General features: G+C 39.3%; 1 protein-coding gene and 1 pseudogene across 1 annotated transcript in view; both read right to left on the bottom strand.

Annotated features, from left to right (window-relative positions):
• The window catches only part of FAM111B (FAM111 trypsin like peptidase B), an 11053-nt gene extending 5177 nt beyond the window's left edge, over positions 1 to 5876 (bottom strand). Inside the window, exons 1-3 of the mRNA XM_027771425.1 lie at positions 5422 to 5876; positions 3783 to 3935; positions 5 to 2135 (exon numbers count right to left, since the gene is read on the bottom strand). Of these exons, the coding sequence (XP_027627226.1) occupies positions 5 to 2135; positions 3783 to 3860 (2209 nt within the window). The 5' untranslated portion in view covers positions 3861 to 3935; positions 5422 to 5876. The remainder of the gene's footprint in view (positions 1 to 4; positions 2136 to 3782; positions 3936 to 5421) is intronic.
• A 6434-nt stretch (positions 5877 to 12310) lies between these two features.
• LOC102474343 (glycine N-acyltransferase-like protein 1) overlaps positions 12311 to 20413 on the bottom strand; it is a 19209-nt pseudogene continuing 11106 nt past the window's right edge.

Here is a 20413-nt window from a genome sequence, read left to right as displayed (position 1 = left end):
ATACTCCAAATTATTAACATAATTTCTTGAAGGCAACATATGTTTTCTAACTGTTCCATGGGTTCAACTTGAGGATCTTGAAGAGACATTCCCTGTTTGCTGTTTTTCTCTTCACTATGGTTCTCATTTTTCTCTTCATTTAGTAAATTGTATAAGCTCTCATTTTTTTGCTTAATATCACAAAGAATAGAATCCATAGAATAGCCATATTCGATAAGGGCATGATCCTTATTTTCATGTTTATAAACATGGCCAACAGTATGCATAGCAACCAATTCACCAGATGCATTAAATACTGGGGAGCCAGAGGACCCACTGTAGAAACAAGTTTCATAACTAAGCGTGTGTGTGCTCCAAAGCTCTGAAAGGAAACTTCTTTGGGTAAACATAGAAAAACCACCAAAAGCAGCAGGATCGCATTTTTCCAACACTTCTGGACAATGCTTTGGATACTTCCCTAGCCGTTGTTGTAAAGGAATCACAGCACAACCATCTATTTTCTTTATCTGGCTTTCTGGGTGACCAATTATATAAATCAAACCACTAGGTGGAGGAAGAGAAATGTGTCCCAATAGGCCTTGAGGAAATGCATTTCCATTCTCTTTTAGTTTTAAAATGGCATAATCTAGAGTTCTACCAGACCCCTCAAACCACGGCTCGAGAGAAAACCAATCATCAGCATTAGGGTAGAACACATTGTAAGTGAAGGTTACCTTTGTACATCTACTAATTATATCTGGCCACAAACTTGGATCTGTGCCTTCACCCACTATATCATGCACAATGTGTTGGCAGGTGAAAATATAACTACCTTTTAAGACAAAGCAAGTTCCATTGCCTGATCTTCCATTATTGCTCCATGTTATAAGTCCAACTGACTTACCAAGAAAGGCAAGCTGTTCACAGGTTGCAAATGATAAAGAATTTGCAGTCGTTTTCCCAAAGTACTCTTTATATATGTTGAATTGTTTAGTCATTGGCAGTTTTGTTTCCTTCTGTAGTTTCTGAAAATATTTTCCCATCCAATGTGCCTCTTTATTAAAATTTGGATAATGCTGAATTACAGCTTTGTCCAATATTTGGAAATTCTTTAAGAGATTTGTTGCCTCCATTTGGATACCCAGAATGTCATATTGCCTACCTTCTGACACTATTTTCCCATCATTTTTGCCAGAACTATTATCATAATAAGATTTTACTATGAAGATTGTCTCTTGAGTTTTACTTTTAATATCGTGCTCCAAACTCTGAGGTGGGAGAATTTTTTCTCTGTTGTGTTCTACATCTTCAGTCTCTTCATTTTTCTCTGCGTCATGGACCTTGTTCATAGACAGATCACTGTTACTGATTCTATCTGTAGTGTTTTCATTCTTCTTATGGATATCTTCCCTGTCTAATGGTATTTTAGAAATGGTCAGTTCTAATATTTTTCCAGATACTTCATCCACTTTGGACTGTCTTCCATGAATTTTCTTATGACCTTCCATTATTTCCCACTTCAGTTTGTCCAGATCAGACCGAAATCGACCATCCTTGCATAAGGCTTCCTCAATAGTCTCACCCTTCAAGGCATAGATACAAAGTGTACTTCCTTTTTCATGAAGTTTTTTGATTTTGAGAATCTTCTTTATATTCTTCCCAATAGCAACAACTTGAAATAGAATGCAGTCAATTTCTGGCCTTTCACACTGGCGCAATATCTGATCATTTTCTTGGTTCTTTTCTCTTTGATCTATTGTTATTTTAAAATGAGAATTTCTAGGCAGGCACTTGAGAGGCATTCCCAAATTTATATATCCATCTATTGTTTTTTCTTCATAAACAATAATGTTCTTATTTAAATGATTTTTCATCCTTTCGCAGAAACTGGAATTTGCTCTCAGAACTGAGTAGATATTGTCATTGGGTTTACCGTATGCTGTCAATACGCTACGGTCTGATTTCCTGGAGCTTACATTTAAAGTAAAGGTGAAACTATATTCTTCATTGTTGTTCAAATTTGTATTCTGAATTTCAAGGGCTGTTTCATGCTTGTTGACTTCAGTTGTAAGCACAGAGGTGCTACTGTACTCATGTATGTCAGTCAGACAGTAGTCAACAGGTGTGCCAGAACATGTCTGCTTCATGACAGAATCCTTTATAAAAGAACGATTAAATATTTAATAAGAACCACATTTAACAATATGTTTTTAAAATGTCTAATCATAAACTAATAGATATTTTGAACAAAAACTGGATAATATAGGGGCCGCTTTGGCGTAATGGTTACATTGCTGTACTCCCATGTAGTTGACTGTGGTTTCTATTTTTGTTGTTGTTGTTTTGGGATTATTAGTTGGTTTTTCAGGTGCGATATTTGAGTTCTTTACACATTCTGGTTGTCAACTCTCTGTCTGAAGTATAGTATGCAAATATTTTCTCCCATTTGGTGGGTTGTTTCTTTACCATATTTATTGTTTCCTTTACTGTACAGAAGCTTTTTAGCTTAATGTAATCCCATTTATCTATTTCTGGTGCTACTGTCTTTGTTTTAGGGGTTTTATTTGAGAACTTTTTGCCTATTTCAATATCTTGAAGTGTTTGTTCAGTTTTCCTACACCGGTTTTATGGTTTGGGGCTTTATGTTTAAGGCTTTAGTCCATTTTAAGTTAATTTTTGTAAGTAATGTCATAATGCAATGTTCTATATTGAAGATGAATATGTGTACATTCTTGATTTGGTTATTATATACTCTATGTATGCCTTAAAAAACTAAACCGTTATCCACAAAGATATACACTGATTGTGTATACCAGAAATTATAATTTAAAATAATGAATTCCTGCCAGCTCAGGAATATCTCTTAGTGCCCTGTTAGCCACAAGATGTTCTGCTATCTATGCCATAAACATATCCATCAACTTCAATAGTTTCTACTTGTCCTCTTACTATTTTTGGTAAAAAAGAGTTCATATACTCTCTTAGAAAATGTTTAAGTATACTATAAAATATTAGCTATAAGCATGATATTTTACAGTAGATCTCTAGAAACTAGTCATGTTGTATAACTTAAATACTGTACCCTTTTATTAATACATCCCTTTTTCCCTCTCCGCTATTTCTCTGGCAGCTGTGTCTGCTTCTACGAAGTTGATTATTTTAGATTCATTATTCATTCAAGATCTCCCTCACATAATACTGCATTAATTACTTGAGTCTGAATTATGTATTCTCTCTGTACTCCAAAACAGTTGTTTATATCACAATTTCTATTATCATTTTGCGTATTTTGAGTAAAATAGTGAGTTGGTCAAAACCCAGTCTTTGAAATCTGTTTGGTTGGGTTTAAATCCTTGCTCTGAAGTCCATTACTTTTATAACTTTAAGTGAGTTGGGCTTTGGAGTCTTCATTTGCACAATAAGGATGATAGTAATATCTATTGCATAGAGTTTTATTAAATGTTAAATTAGATAATCCATATGAAGTGACACATACAATTTTAGGTACATAATGATTTCTAAGTAAATGTTAGCTATATTGTAATTTTTTTCTTATTCATATTTCTAGTGATTTAAGTATCTCTATTTTTTTATCCAAAGTGTTGGCTTAAGACATATTTTCCATTCTTAACTCACACATACTGTTTTTCAGAAGCACTTATGTGTGTGATCTTCCCAAATATATTTAAAACAGAACAAATTATAACTACCATTCTTAAAGAATTTATCTCCTTCTAAGAACTTAACATATTGCTATGGTTACAAAGCTGCTCTAGTGAAGAGTTATAAAAAAGTAAATATACCTTTGAAACTTTAGGTCTTGTACTCTGGTCATTTTCTGTAGCACTGAATGGTTTGTTTTCAGGCTTAATGGAATTCATGATGAGTTCAAAAGAAATAACTAACTTCTACTTCTGGCCTGGATGGAGAAACAAGGATTGGATTTATCCTCCCACCTGAAATAATTAAAAAATAAAAGAGAAGATATATGAAACAATAGCTTTCAAACACTGGACATTAGGCAGACAGGACAGTGGTCTATGACCCCTGAAAAAAGGTAATCAGATGAGGTAATTACTATGGTTATCTACCTTTCTGTGTGGAGAGAGTTTCCAGGCCCTACATCAGGGAGGGAAAAGACAGCCCAGCAGTTTCTCTGAGCTGGGAAAACAAACTGCTAGTCTTGGGAGGCCAAGATGTAGAGCACTGCAGAGCACTTCAGAGCACAAAACAGAAAAGTGGCAGAGGCTGTCAGAGGTCTGCAGTGGGTACTCCTTGTAATTTCAGCTAGTTATTAGTACCTAAGTGTGATACAACTATTGGTAACCAAGAAAATAACTACCAAAAAACGAATAGATGGTATAGTTCTTGAGGCTCATACGGGGCTGAGATAAATTTCTGTTCCCAAAAGGCAGACTGAAAAACTTTGTAATTCATGAAGTATCAGGTGGAGTATTCTGAAACGTATTGCCTCTATAGTGGGACAAAATTAGCCCTAGACTTCTCTGACCCCACCTAACAAAATTTAAAAGCAAGCCTTGAAAGTATAAAATGGTTTCTGAACAACATAATAGTGTACTAGAACAATGGTCAAGAATATTGATGGGGGAATTAGGACCACTAAAGACTTTCTGCCCAGACTTTACCCGCCTGCCCCCCAGATCTAGCCAAGGAGCCAGGACAAGCCAATCACCAGAAATCAATATCTGAGTTCTGAGTGGTTCCCTTCAGGGATTAGGACCACTGAAGATCTTCTGCCCAGACTTCATCCTCCTGCCCCCCAGATCTAGCCAGGAACTAGGACAAGCCAATCACCAGTCATCTCTTTCTGAGAAAACACTACTGAGCGATCAAGAGACTTGTACACAGAGAGAATTCCTAAACAGAGCAACAGATGTAAGGTGAAGAAGTCTTCCTATGGTATCCAACCGTGTAATGATCAGAGCAGCAAAAAAGGAAACTTCGCCAGGCAAGGGAGGACTATCCAATGTGAGTAGAGGATAACTTCCCCAAGTAACCCTGTCCCTACACCCCTCAGGGATCTAATTCTTTTATAAACTAGGGAGTTTGGCTCAGATCAAACTTTAATAGTTACTGTGAGTTACCCCTTCAGAGTTTCTTAAAAAGAAAGAGTCTGGATCCCACCCTCTAATATAATTCAGTATATCAGAGGTGCACTTATGGGTTTTGCACTTTTATTTCCCCATCCCTACTCCAAGTGAGCACCATGCCCTTTGGAACAACTGACCAGAGTATCACAGTGTTGATTCAGGATTAAAATTCTTATCCTCAAAGCCAGAAAGAGGGATGGGGTTTCCACATGGGAAGTTGCCCTTCTCCCTGTCCCAAAACTCCTTGACTTTGGGCTGAGGTCTGCCTAGGACCTTTACCAATCATTTTCCCCACGAACTCCATGTCAATCCCAAGGCTAGATCTACTCACAGAAGCGGAGAACGTGCCCCAACTGTGCTTTGACCGCCGCACCAGGACTCTCGAGATCGAATTCCTGAGATGGCCGGCACGGATGTCTGGGTTTTCCCGCTGGCTGTCCCGTGCTCGGGAACCGGCCTGGGAATTGACACTCCACCTGGCCAATGGATAAACGGGTCTTGAAGGCTGCCTGTCCTCATTGGACAATTACTCATGCACTTCGGTAGCCAATTGGCTGCGCTTCAGCCACTAAGAGCAGTGGCGGGAGAGGACGCGTGTGGCGCCCACCGCGCTCCCAGGTGTGTGGAAAGGCCGGCCCTGGGAGTCGCGCCTCTACCCACTGTCTTTAGCGTGATGACCCAGCGCAGGCCCTAGTGATACATTCTCCGGACGCTGCGTCCCTAGTCTGGAACCTGCTTGGAGCAATCGCTTCCGTCAGTCTGTTCCCTGCCCGTCGTTGTACTTGATCCCCGCGCAGGCTCGAGAATGCTTGGGAGGAGCTAAGGGCGCTCCTGGCGGGAGAGGGTGGCGCCAGGCGGTTTCGCGCTTTGCGGAGCTTTGATTCTACAGGAAGCGGTCGGAGTGGGAGCAGCGCGCAGGCGTCGTAGCTGCTGCGTTAAGCGCCTGGCGCGGTGCTTTTCTGCGGCTATGGAGCAGGCGGTGGCGGTAGCCGTGGGTGAGCGTCCGGGCAGGATTAGGCTGCGGCTGCACAGCATCTCCGAAAATGCACAGAGGCCCAGGCCAGAGCTTGCTTCTCCAGTTTCCAGAGGATGAAATTGGCTGAAGCGGCTGCTGCCGGCTTCCTAGGTGAGGTCTAGCAGGACCTGGCGCTCCACGGAAATAAACCAACCTCGCCGAGGGGTTGATATGCTTAGACTCTGCCAACCAGAAGGAAGAGGCCAGCAGCTGAAATGCCTGGTTCTCAGGATGTACATGCGTATATGCAGAACTTTACAGTCTGATTCCAGGGTTAGATATCCTCAGCTGATGATCGAGGAAGTGCTTTGCATTGTGCCTGAGAAAGCATCCGTTTAATACCAGAAGACTTGGACATTAGGTGCTATTTTTAAAGAAACTGGTCAAAGAAAGGGAGAACATTGTTGATGAAGGTAATGATGGTTACTTCTAAGAGTTACAACTCTTTTGTACAACTCATAGGAGAACAGATGTTAATGTAAAAGATGATTGTGTTGATGGAATAATGGTGGTAGAGTTGACCCTTTCCTAACTGAATGTAAAATATACACAGATAAGCCACAATCACTGCTTAAATTCCAAATATTCTATGGGGTAGGAACAGAGTACAGTTTAGAAGTAAGATTGTAAAAATTCTATAAAAAATGTGGAAGAAAAGAAATTGTCATGACTTTCTTAAATCACGGTTGTCCCTTAAAATATCTGAAAGCAGTACATGTGACTGACAGCAACATACACATGGGTGGAGGATATATCCAGAAGAGGACTCACAGTTCCTTTTACTCTGGAGAAGTGAAAAATTTATGAAAAGCAGAAGGTGATAGAGAACTGGGTTGTAAAAATTGCCTGATCTTTCCGAAAACAGGGAATTTGTCCTGGAAGGAAGCATATTTTAAGGAGTATATGTACCTGCTGTTAGCTATGTTGTTGGCCATAGCAAGAAGTCTGGATTTTATAATAAAAGTGTTATTTATTCTAAACAGAGGATTTTAAGCAGAAGAGTAGTGTAACTGATTTATATTTTTAGAAAAAATAATTCTAAGGACCAGCAGTTAGCGTAATGGCTGTTACTGGACTCCCATGTAGTCGACTGCAGTTCGAGTCCCGGACCCAGTGGCTTAAACTCACGCCGGGTACTTGTGTGTGCGTGCCCAAGATCCCGAGAGGAGAATGGAGGAGAAGGGATTTCGGCGTGGCCAACCCCCCTGGGGGGTGATTTCTCGCTTTCTGTCTCCTTGTCTCTCTCTGTCTGTCTGGTGAGCACACACACCCTATAGCAAAAACCTCTCCAATAATAATAATAATAATAATAATAATAATAATAATAATTCTAGGCCCTGCATGAACAACAAACTAGAATGTCAAGAATAGATGCAGAGGGGAGCAAGCAGTTGGGAATCTATCCCAGATTCCAGAATGTAGCAGACAAGGTCTTTAATGGTGGTGGTGAAGGTATTAGAAATGGTTAGATTCTGCATTTAGTGTTCAGGGAATCTGTTGACCATCAGTCAATGCTCATCTTCAGCGGATGCTTGTATAGCGTAGTTTAAATTGACATCGCAGAGGACCCACCCCCGCAGCACACATACACACACCTACACATTCCCTTATTACTAAGCACCTTGTTGACTGTGTGTAGTGAGATATAGATTTTGTTATAAATGTTACCAGAATGCTTTCACCAAATAATAATAGGTTGTTGGGTGAAACCTGTAAAGAGAAAGAGACCACAGAGCTAGGAGAGGAGCAAATGGGTCAAATATTAAAAGTTGGAGGAGTTTGGGATAAAACCAATGTTTTTGGATAGTGACTTCTTCATGAAGGATGCTTATCTATCTCTACCAGAGAAGGACGATGTTTGCATTTAGAGTTGCAAACACGTGGAATACAGAGGAAGGTGTCACTGCCTCTACCTGGGAGCATATCACAGAAAAAGAGATTTAGATTTGGACTTGATGGACAACGAATTAGTAGCAATTTGATACCACAGAAGAGGGAAATTGTTGGATGTAAAAAACCAAAATTGGCAGGAGGGGCTATATAGAATTGACTTCTAGGAATGGGTTAAAGATGAGGACCTGATATTGTATTCCAGAGCTTGCCATTGGAAATGTTAAAATATGAAAGGCTTGGTGCTTTCCTCTTCTTTTCTGAGTTCACAGTCAGCTTGCCTTACTCATTCCTACTAGACAGGACTAAGGTAGGGTATGGGAACTCATAGCAATTGTTTAGGGTTCCACCCCTGAAACCCCTGCAGCCAAACCTTTCTATATAGACCCCTGGTCCAGCCTATCCTAGGAAGACAGTGCACTCATGGGGAGGATAATGCCTTGTCCAAATTCCAAAAGCTCCATGGAGGCCACCAGAAAGAAGGCAGTACTTTTTGGTTCACTGATCTGGGGTCAAGGATGCAGGGGTGGGCTGGGTGCCTTCTTTTCTCTGTCCAGTGGGATTCAGGTGGATGGGGTGGAATGATCACACTTTATTTCTCCCCCATTCCCAATGAGGCAGTGCTTAGAAGTTGATTCATTTTGGTCTCATTTGATATTCTCAGTTGTCCTTTTGGGCAGGTGAGACTTTTGATCCCATTTCAAAATATTATAGAGTAGTCTTCAGGAGGCCACAGGACTCACTCATGTCAGCTGAGGGAGAGGGGTAACTAGGATTTTAACCTTAGAGACGCACAGCTTCGTAGGACTCAGCAGGGAGACTTTAAGTTTTCTCCCTTCTTAGGAGTCTGGACTGCTTATTTGTAAATCAGTGAAGTCTGTTACTATGTGATTCCTTTTAAACTGTTTCAATTTTATCACTTGGGTAGCTTTTTAAACACCTTGTTTCGAGAATGAACTCCAGTATTGAACACTGAGGTCGTGGATCTAGGGTGAGGACCAGAAATCTCCCTCTTTTAACAAGGTCAGGAATCAACAAACTGTCTTAGGGTCTCATATCGGTTCTTGGAAAAGTTTAAGATGCATCAGTCTTCTGGTAAGCTCATCAAACACGTTTCTGAGCTCCATCTGCAGAGATCCTAATTCCTTAGGGTCGAAATGTGACCTGTTACTGAAGAGATGATTCCGATGATGTGGCAGCCACCAAGCTGTTGCTCCGTGACTCGTGAAAGTGAGATTGGCCCGAGTGCCGGGTTCCAGCACCACTCTGGCACGCAAAGGAAGTCCTTAATAAAAAAAAGCAATGCAGGCGGAAGAGCTTCTTCTAGGTGGGTGTGTTACCACGCGATTCCTGCAGATGGCGCCAGAGAATGGGTCTGCTGGAATCGGGGCGGGGCAAAGAGACGGGAAAAGGTGTGGATTGACATCCATTCAGGCCAATGGCAGCCTAATCTTTCCTTCCCTGATCCCTCAGTGCTTTAAGCAGTCTGCATTTGTGGTGCTGAGCGTCAGAATGGCCTTGGGAGATGTCTTGGCCTGTGCTCCCCGAAACTACATCTGTTAATACAAGGCTGCTATAGCTCATGTTGGCCCAATCATTTGTCAACTTCTCAGGTAACTAAAGGTCTTTCTTCTCTCTAGACAAACTTGTCTCCATCACTTCCATCACTCTGGGTCCTTGGAGTTTTGTAAAATAAATAAAAATAAAAATAAAAAGCGTTGTGGGGCAAAACCAGGGTGGCACTTTTCATTATCTTAACAGCTAAGTATTTCTGTCACTGGTGGTGGGAGCTGCTGAAGAGAGAATGGGGTGAGAGAAAACATGTGTGAAGCATCCATTAAATGCATCCTGCATTGGCATTTTCCACTGTCTCTTTTAATCATTTCTCTATTTGATTCATTTTCTTTTTCACTAATTAGGCAACAAGCTAACTTGCTCAAGGACAGTCCTTGGATGATTTTATCTCATGCCAGATGCCAAAGCCCAAGTCTTTTTTTTGTGTCGAGCTGCCCTTGTAACATTTCAATGCATGCAGGTTCTTTGAATCACTTCTCTGTACACATTATTCATCTACTCATTCATTCATCTATTCACTTATTAGAGGCCCACCTGCAAGGTATGGATCTAACTGCTACTACAAATACCAAAGATTAGGGACTTTCAGAAAAAAAAGAAAATGCAGAATTGTTTTGAAAAACCTGCCATGTTCACAGTGTCCCAAAGTAGAGTGGTAGAGTAGGGTCCAAAGAGGTCCTTATTATGTCTGTGCTGTTCCTGAAGTGCATTTTTAAATTATATTTTAGATCAGGGATTCTGAGATATTTATATCAATTTTTTATTACAAAGTGTTCACAACAGTGCCTCACATGTGCCTTTCCTTGATCAGAAATTTATACCAGTTTTTAGTCTGGCTGGCTCACATTCACTTTACTGCTTGGTGTAGATGGATGTTACTTTCCCTAGGAACCCTCCTGATTCCTGATCCTTACTCCTGAAACAGTATGTATGCAAACACAAAGGGTTGAACTCATAACCAGGCTCACAGGAAAAACCTTGTTCAGGGCTGGCAGTGGTATGGTGTTTAAGGCGTTGGACTCTCACATGGCCAACCATAATTTGAGTCCCAGACCCAGCAGCTTGCTTTCTCACCCTCCCTCTCTCTTATCTCCCTGTCTTTGTCTGGTCAAACTTAAGAATAATAAAATTAAATAAATAATTCTTTTTAAAGAATGAACAAAAGCACACCTTGTTCACACCACGTTTCCCTAATGATTAGTATGAAAGGAATGAGAAAGGAGGCACAGCAATGACAGCTCCATGACAGAGGTCCCAAGTCCAGCAGACTCCATTCTCTGGATTCCTTTTTCTTCATGTCAGCTATGAAGTTAGCCTGTCCAAGTCACTTGTTTGGAGATCACCTTTTATATCTTGTTAGTCACACTAAACTATGAGACTCCATCCTCTTTAAACATTTTTTTTTTTTAAATTTGATCAGAGAAAGAGAGAAAGTGAGAAAGCAAGCTGCCAGGTCCCAGGACATGAACCGTGGTCGGCTATGTGGGAGTCCAGCACCTTTAACCATCATGCCACTGCCAACACCCATGACTCCATTCTTCAGGGTAGCTGTGCCTCATAAATCTATAAATAGCAAGAGTATTTACAATAAATGGCCCATTCACACAGGTATATTTTATTAACAATTTTATTGAAGTCTTTCATCTCGATCAAGTTTTATAATGACTTCTGATTCCCAAAGGGAAGAACTGTTCTTGGCTTCACAGTTTCATGATGGCTGGTAACCCCTTCCTTCCCAGCCACCTTTGTCTACATTTGAAAGATCGTTACTCTACCCTATCACTCCATTCCACATAGATTGTGAGTACCTCAAGAGCTGGGAAATTTTTTTAAGAGATATTTTTGTTATAGGGCATGTACCCTTGCTGGAGAAACAGAGAGAGACAGGAAGACAGAAAGCAAAAAATTGCCCCCCAACCATGGATACCACAGACAATGTGGGAGGAGGGTGGGACATGGCAGAGGGTGAGGGATAGGGAATCAAGGATGGAAAAAAAAGCAAAATATACAGGGAATAAGAAATGGAAAATTATTTGTTGAGAAAATGTATGTTGATGTGATTGATTGAGCCAATATACAGTGTATTCTGGATGGGAATTCTCCCCAAGGGGGATGGACATGCCACAGTCCCTTTCCTCCAATCTCCTCTTGGGATTTTGGGTAAGCACACACATGCATCCATCAAGAGGTTTTTTTTTTTTTAAATAAATTTAAGAATTATTTATTTAATTAATATTTATTTATTTATTCAATTCCATTATGTTATTATTATTATTTTAAAAATTTGACCAGAGAGAGAGAAAGAAAAGGAAAGTGAGAAACAAGCTGCCAGGTCTGGAACTCAAACCGTGGTTGGCCATGTGGGTATCCAGCACTTTTAACCACCACACCACCCGTTGGTCCCTAGTCATGAGTTTTAAGTCATCGGTCTGGGACTCAAACCATGGTCGATTATAACCATTACACCATGTGCTGGTCCCAGAACTGGGTATATTTTTAAACATTGTATCTCTGTGGTATAAGAGTTCCTGTCACATTATAATTGCCCAATAAATATTTGTGAGTGAAAACATCTATTTTGTGACTTTTGCTTCAGTAGTAAAAGAGGGCTTGCCCAACATTGCTAAATGACTTCATTTTTTTAAATAAGTAGAACTAATTTCTGTGGGTAGCATGTCCATCAGTGCCACCCACATGGGGCCACAAACAAACCAGCTCTCATCACAGATCTGTGGGATTTTTAATTCTCTTCTAGTACTGAGAGAGAAAATGGAATATTCTCCCAGCACAGATATTTCATGTAATGCACCATCAGCTGTCTCTGTCCTTGTTTTGGTATTTATCCATAGTGTAAGTCATTTCCACTTCAGAAATGCAGTCCATGATGGTCCACATGACTAGGACCCCACCTAGGCCCAGCAGACAGTATGTTGGCAGGGTCTGTACACAGCACTGGATATAACAGAGGCTCCTTCCATCTGGCCTGGCTCACAGTTGTCATTTACCAGTCCAGAATGAGAGACATCCTACTGGGAAAACTTAAAACTGGGATCCTCATGACCAGCAGACGGCGTAATGGTTACATCGCTGGACTCCAACATAGTTGACGGTGGTTTAAATCTTGGACTCCGTGGCTTAAAATTCACACCAGGCACATGTGTGTGCATGCCCAAAATCCTGAGAGGAAAATGGAGGAGAAGGGATTGTGGTGTGGCCATACCACTAGGGAGGTGATTTCTCACTGTCTCTCTGTCTCTCTCTGTCTCTCCAGTGAGTGCGTGCACCTTATAGCAAAAATCCCCCTTAAAAAAGAGAGAGAGAGAGATTCAAACAAACAAACAAACAAACAAAAAAACAGAAAACAATTGGGATTGGGATCTTCACTGTAGAAACAAATACAAAAACTTCCATCCCCAACCCTACAATTTCTGGATACTATTCCTTCTAGAGCCCCAAGGCACTCATCTCCTTGTTTAAATACAACTGCAAAGTTGTTCATTTTGATTACTTTAGTTATTCTTTTAAAAAAATATTTATCTATTTATTTAATTTGTTTTTATTATTTAATTTGATGAGAGAAGGGGAGAGAGAGAGAGCAAGCTGCCAGGTCCAAAACTTGAACCATCGTCAGCCATGTGGGAGTCCAACAACTTAACCACCACGCCACTTGCTGGACCCACCTTTAATTATTCTAATGAATGAATTTATACTCTCCTTCCTCCCAGTCTGATTTATGAGAATTACAACAAGAATGTGTAAGGAATAAGAACACTAAGGAAAAGCCACAGGATTGCTTCTTGTACCTCTCCAATTCATCAGTTGGCTGGGCTGCCTTCACAGGCTTCCAGGCCTACTCTCGTTAGAGCCGTTGAGCTTCAGCATGTTATCCATAACATAAAGCAGCAAATTCAAATAGTTTACCACCACTGACTGTGAAAATGCAGCCACACATATTCCCCTCACTCAAGCTTTCTTGGCAACCTAAAAAGAAAGGTAATGTGGTACGGTGAGTGATTAAGTTTTCTACTTCTGATTACTAACTCAATACAATTACTTAGTGGTTCTCAAACTTGAGCTTACACCAGGATCAACTGGAGCACATGTTATACAGTGCTGAACCCTTCCCAGCCCTGTGCATTTCTTTTTTTTTTTTTAAATTATTCTTATTTTTTAGAGATTTGTGCTTCAGGGTGTGTGTGCTTGCCAAAGAGATAGAAAGCGAGAAATTATTCCCTGGAGGGATGGATAATCCCCTCTTCCAGTCTCCTCTCGGGACTTTGGGCACACATGCACACATGCCTATCATGAGTTTTAAGCTGCTGTGTCTGTGTCCAGGATTCAAACTGTGGTTGACTATGTGAGAGTCCAGTGATGTAGCCATTATGCTATCTGCTGGTCCCATGCATTTCTTTTTCTTTTTCTTTTTTTCGAAGAGGTTTTTGCTATAGGGCGCATGTGCTTGCTAGACAGACAGAGAGACAGAGAGATAGAAAGTGAGAAATCACCCCCCAGGGGGGATGGGCATGCAGAAATCCCTTCTCCTCTATTCTCCTCTCGGGATCTTGGGCACACATGCACACGTGCCTGGCATGAGTTTATGCCACCGGATCCGGGACTCGAACTGTCGTCGACTATGTGGGAGTCCAGCGACATAGCCATTACGCTAACTGCTGGTCCCTTCCCATGCATTTCTAATAAGCTTCTACATGATGCTTATTCCATTGGCTGGGGACACACTTTGAGAACCACAACTGTTGCCCCTTGTTTCTGACTTGTTACTGTGGATTTGGAGCATCTGTTTCCAGTTTACAAACCCTACAATTTTTCAGGACTTCCTGTAGTCTTTGAGCTCTTTTGGAGAATACATGATACTGGTTTGTATATGGATCCATATTGTCAATCATCTTCTGTTTGGACTGAGAAAGGGAAGATAATTTTCTTGAACTTTAGCTTTACCACCTAGACACCTAGAATCGGCACAGGCCTTGGGCAAGATACTTTACTGGAGGGCCACCAGGTGGCATGGAGGTTAAGGTGGCTGGGTCCCATATGGCAGACTACACAGTTCTTTCTAGTCCTGTACTCAGTAGTTTGAAAATCACTCCAGGAGTGTGTGTGTGCATGCTCAAAATCTCAAGAGGAGAATGGAGAAGGAATTACAGCATGGCCATCCACTGGGGGGGATTTCTTTCTTGCTCTTTGTCTTTTTGGTGAGCACACATACCCTATAAACAAAAACTAAAACAAAATAAAACAAAAATCTTTAGTGGATATAAACATTTCCTTTTCTAAAAGCTATAGAATATCAGTGTATTAGAATAGTAACAGTAGATGTAAAACAAGAAGACTAAAAAGTTGGGATCTTCAGTAGCATTCTAAGCAATTCTTATGAACTTGGAAAAAGAGATTTGTAATGCCATTTTGTTAAGTCAAAAACTCTGTGAAAAGATGAGTACCTATTTCTGAGGGGATATATCAATGCTTAGTGTGAGAGTTTTAGCAGTGAATGTATTTCATTGGAAATTATATTGTTAATAAGTGAGACATAAAATAGTATAACTAATTTTAAAGAAACTCAAAAATTTGATAGTGTTTGTATAAATGTAGGTTCTTAAGAACATGGCCAAATGTAAAACCTTAATGAAATCAAAATTGTAAATTTTTTTAAGAGTTTGTTTGTTTTTGCTATAGGGCATGTGCGCTCGCTAGAGAGAGAGAGAGACAGAAAGTGAGAAATCACCCCTTGGGGAGATGGCTACACTGTAATCTCTTCTACTCCATCCTACTCTCAGAATCTTGGGCACACATACACATTTACCTGATGTGAGTTTCATGCCGCTGGGTCTGGGACTTGAACTTCAATTGACCATGTGGGAGTTCAGTGCCTTACCCACTATGCCACCTGCTGGCTCCAATTTATAAATATTTTAAAAGGCCTGATTTTAAAATAAAGACTGAAAATAGACAAAGTTTCAAAGAGTATGGAAAGACTATTAAAATAAACCAGAAGAAAACAAGAACAAATAATTAAAATGAAAGTTGAAATAATTAAGTTTAGTACAGGACAAAGTATAGGTATCACCAAAAGCTTATTTTTAAATTGCAAAAGAAAAAAAAAAAAAGGAAGAAATAAATCATTGGTAACCTTTTTAAGGACAACCAAGGGAACTACAGAGAGAAAAAATACCATATAGAAAGAGTACAGTACTAGAGATGAGAAAGGAGACAGAGAAAGGAATAAAGGAATTATAAGGAATGGTTATAATCATTCCATGGCAATACATTTGCTCACAAAAGAAATATGTGCTATCCCTGAAGAATAACCTTTCAACATTGTCCTTTCAAGAAATAGAAAATCTAAACAGAAAAATTAAAAATCAGAAATGAATTTGAATGGATGCCATTTTAAAAGTGGCCAGAATCAGATTGTTCTATGCACACATTTTACATATGTATGCAAGAACAAGCCAAAAATGAACATACCATTTCAACATTGGATCTTGGTAACACATGAAAAGATCTTCAGTTCAAAATATGACCAAGAAACATTAAGGAGAGAGTTACTGAGCAATTTTGCTTATGGCTACAAGTGCAAAAATTCTAAATAAAATATAGTGGTGTATCCAAGGAATAGTAGATGTGAACATATAAAGACAAAATCAAGCATAATTCCAAATGTAATTGTTATAGCCATTTCATTAAAATCAGGAATGTGACAAGGACAGATCTATTACTATTAACTGGCATTTTCTTGGGTCCTACAGAATGCACGGAAGCAAGACACTTTATACAGACAAGAAACTTAACCAATACAGATATGGAAAAGAGATGGAAAAGAGAGCAGATTATCTTGGTTTACATATTACAGAATTATGCATATAGAAAATCCAAGAGAATTCTAGCAAAAAGAATCCTCTCTCTCACAAACAGGATTTTAAAGAGTAGTGTGTTATATTTGGAAATTTAAAAAATTAATAAAAATCAGTACCAAATCAATAATACTCACATTATAGAAAAGAGAGAATAATTCAATCATATTGAGAAGTAGCATAAAATGCTTAAGAGTAGATGCTTCACAAAAAGTCATGGGGCCAGAAGTTGTGTAATGGCTATGTCACTGGACTCCCATGTAACTGACTGCTGTTTGAGTCCTGGACCCAATAGCTTAAATTCATGCCGGGCGTGTGTGCGTGTATGATCAAGATCCCAAGAGGAGAATAGAGGAGAAGGGATTGTGGCGTGGCCATCCTCCCTAGAGGGTGATTTCTTGCTTTCTGTCTCTCTATCTCTGTCTGACTTTCTGGCAAATGCACATGCCCTAGAGCTAAAACCTCTCCAATAAATAAATAAATATAAATAATGAGAAAAAAACAAAAAGAAAGTCACATGTTTTACCCAAAGAAATCACTAAAGTTCTAACAAACGTTATGTAATAGGAGCTGAGAAAAGTGAGATACATACCAGGTTTCCAGATGAAAATATTAAGTATCACAAAAATATCAATCCTTCCAGAACTGTTTTAAAAAGCTAATACAATTTTAATCACAGTTGCAAAAGGTAGTTCAGGTAGTTAATAGAGAATGAAATAAATCAAATCTATACATCTCTTAAATCTGTAAGAAATGAATAAAAATTAAGAAAAAATTATAAAGGAGTGTTTACTTTATCATATGTCAAAACTTAAGCGAAAATCACTTAAATAACATAAGAAAAGACTAGAAGCAAATATGGATACAGATACAACAGACAAACATGTTATATAGCAAAAGAAACATTTAATTCAATAGTGGATTTATTTATTATTTATTTAATGAAAAGTATATGTTTAGCTATCCTTATGTAAGAGAGATATAAAAGATTCTTAACTCATTGTATTTAGAAGTATATGCCATATGAAATAAAGATGGAAATATAGATAGGAAAAATTAATCCAAGACAAAACTGAAAAATATTCTTGAACTTTAGCTGGAAAAACATTTCTCTACTCTTGGAGTAGGACAAATCTTCCTAATTTAGAAAAAACAGAACATCAGAGGCCACAGTATAAAAGATAACATATTTGATTACATGAAAATTAAAAATTTCTACATGTTAAAAATCTCAATGAACAATAGGTTAAAAGTCATAAATTGGAAAAAAACTTATAGCACACAACTCAAGTACTGGTATCCTTAATAGCCCAAATGCTCTCACAGAATTTTAACAGTCAGAGAAAAACCCAGTATAAGCACAGTCAAAGGATATGAAGAGCTATTTCAGAAGTAAGCCCCAAAGGGCTGATAAGCATAAAAATATGTTTAACATCATTGTTCAGGAAAATGCGAATTAAGTCTACAATGAGATGCCATTTTTATGTATGAGTTTGGCACAATACAGTCCTAGGAAAAATGTGGGTAAACTGTTCTTCCACTTAGTGCTAATGGAAATAAAACTGCAATCTTTTGGGAAACCAATCTGGCAGTGCCTACAGATGTAAAATAAATAAATAAAATAAATGCTCTTTGACTTGGCAATATTCCTTTTGGAAGTCAATGCTATGGAGCCAAGTGTCCAGGATGTGAGACTATATGTACTAGGATGTTTATTGAAGAACTGTTTGTAGTGGCAAAGAACTGTGAGTAATTTTCATCTAACCACAGGAGAATGGCTGTGGTTAGATAGCATTTACTCTGTGGGACAGTATAGTTATTAAAAGGGATGAATTAGCACTGGATTGATCAACCTGAAGGAATGCTCATGATATGTTAAGGGCAAATTTAAAAAATTATGAAAGGGCCAGCTCTGTAGTGCAGTGCTTAAGTGCTGTGCATAGAGGACCAGATCCTATGTGGCCAACTATGGTTCAAATCCTGACCTAGATCCTTGAAAACATACAGGGCATTTGTGTGAGTATGCCCCAAATCCTGATTTGGGGAGGGAGGAATGGCAGTAAAAGGATTGTGAAATGACTAGGCCCCATTGGGGAGTGCTTTCTCTCTTTCTCTCTCTGTCCCTCTCTGTCCCTCTCTCTCTCTCTCCCCCCCACACACACACTCTAGCAATAAAAATCTTACATGAGAAGTAGTAGCCTATATTCACACATGTCCTAATATAAATCAGATACTGACTACTGTAAGCAGTGGGAAAGGAAGGGAGGTGAGAGGTGATTAACTTCTTAAAATGATAGTGGATTTTTCTGCTTATATTATGGGGTTGTAATAACTTTGTAATTAAAAATTAGCAAGGAAAGAAAAAAGTTGTTTTTCTAGATTAAGTCTCCTGAATTCTACCATGCAACAATTCATTTTTTTTCTTTTAAAAGATTTTGGCCATAACATGCGTGTCTCATTGGAGAGAGAGAGATAGAGAAGTGACAGGAAATGTGAGAAATCACCCGCCCCTTGGGGGGTGGTCACTCCACAGTCCCCTCTCCTCCATTCTCCTCCTGGAATCTTGGACACACATGCACATACGCCTGGTGTGATTTTCAAGCCACTAGGTTCGGGACTCAAACTGCGATCAGCCATGTGGGAGTCCAGTGACACAACCACTATGCTATCTGCTGGTAACAATTCCTATTCAAAATCACATAGACTTTTAGGAATAAAAGAAACACAGTGTACTATGGAATGAAGCTAGGTTAATATAGTTCAGGTAAAATTGCAATATCATACAATCTGTTCATTTTTGTCATATCTATACATATACCATGGTGTTTTTATAATTTTCCTATTCTTATTAATCAATTCACCTTTAAAAATCTAGTCCAGTTCAAATAAATGAATATATGAAATTATGGAGGGTTGACGCTATAGTTACATTGCTCAAGCATAAATAATGGTACAAAAGTATGGACATAAAAAACGTTTGACCACCTACCATGCCACACGTTGAAGAAACTGGGCATGTAATATAATAACCTAAGCATTAAACCTCAAATAAAGATAATCAGGAAACCAGGAGATCAAATGACATCCCTAAAGAAGAGACCTCAGAGGAAGATGTAAGAAGTGTCTGGAACAGTCTGTTTCCAACTTCTGTACCTTCCTTTCCTCAAACCAGGGCCACTGCATTACTTTCTGCACCCTAATGCTGACTCAGATTACAAACCAAATTGACCTGGAGTAGTTTATCATTATTTGGAGACTTAGTTTCTGTACCTATCATGAAGCTGGACTGGCCTTGAAGCTTCAGTTCACTGACTAGAAGTTAAAAGAACAGAAGAATTATAGACTTGAGGGTGAAAATAGACTATTCCACTATTGAATTAAATGCCTCTTTTGTATTTCAGTTTAATTACTTAATCCTTCCATGACCTCATCCAACAATGCTGATCAGGAGTATTTACAATGATGTGCTATGGACTAAGTCTTTTACATACTGCGTCTCATTTAAACCTTCTACGATCCTATAAAGGAGGTAGTCTTACTATTCCTATTTTCCAGAAGATGAAACAAAGGCTCAGAGAAGTGCTGGGAAAATGCTTTGTTATATGGTCTCCTGCTGTCATGTGACAGTACTTCTCAGCACACACTGACGTCTAAAGTAGAGCTATTAATGTACACTTCATAAAGTTGTTCTAGAATGACATTTCCTAAAAGGAGAAGGGCTTCTATATAGCTGAGACCACTAATTATGAGTCCCTTTCTTAGGAGGCAGTGTTTACTCATAGACTTCCCTGATTTTTGTCTCTAAGATGTTGTTCTGATACCCTGAACACCCACCTTTCCCTAGACTGGCCTCCTTTAAGCCCCCAGAACTGACCCTGCTGATTCTGAGGATCGTAATCTGCTAACATCAGCCTATCCTTCTCCTCCTCCTCTTGTCCTGTCCTCATCCAGATGAGTCTTACTATTTGATGGGA

This window comes from Tupaia chinensis, unplaced genomic scaffold, assembly GCF_000334495.1.
Source record: "Tupaia chinensis unplaced genomic scaffold, TupChi_1.0 Scaffold000213_1, whole genome shotgun sequence".
NCBI classification, from domain to species: domain Eukaryota; kingdom Metazoa; phylum Chordata; class Mammalia; order Scandentia; family Tupaiidae; genus Tupaia; species Tupaia belangeri.
This window is presented reverse-complemented; position numbering and strand designations above follow the sequence as displayed.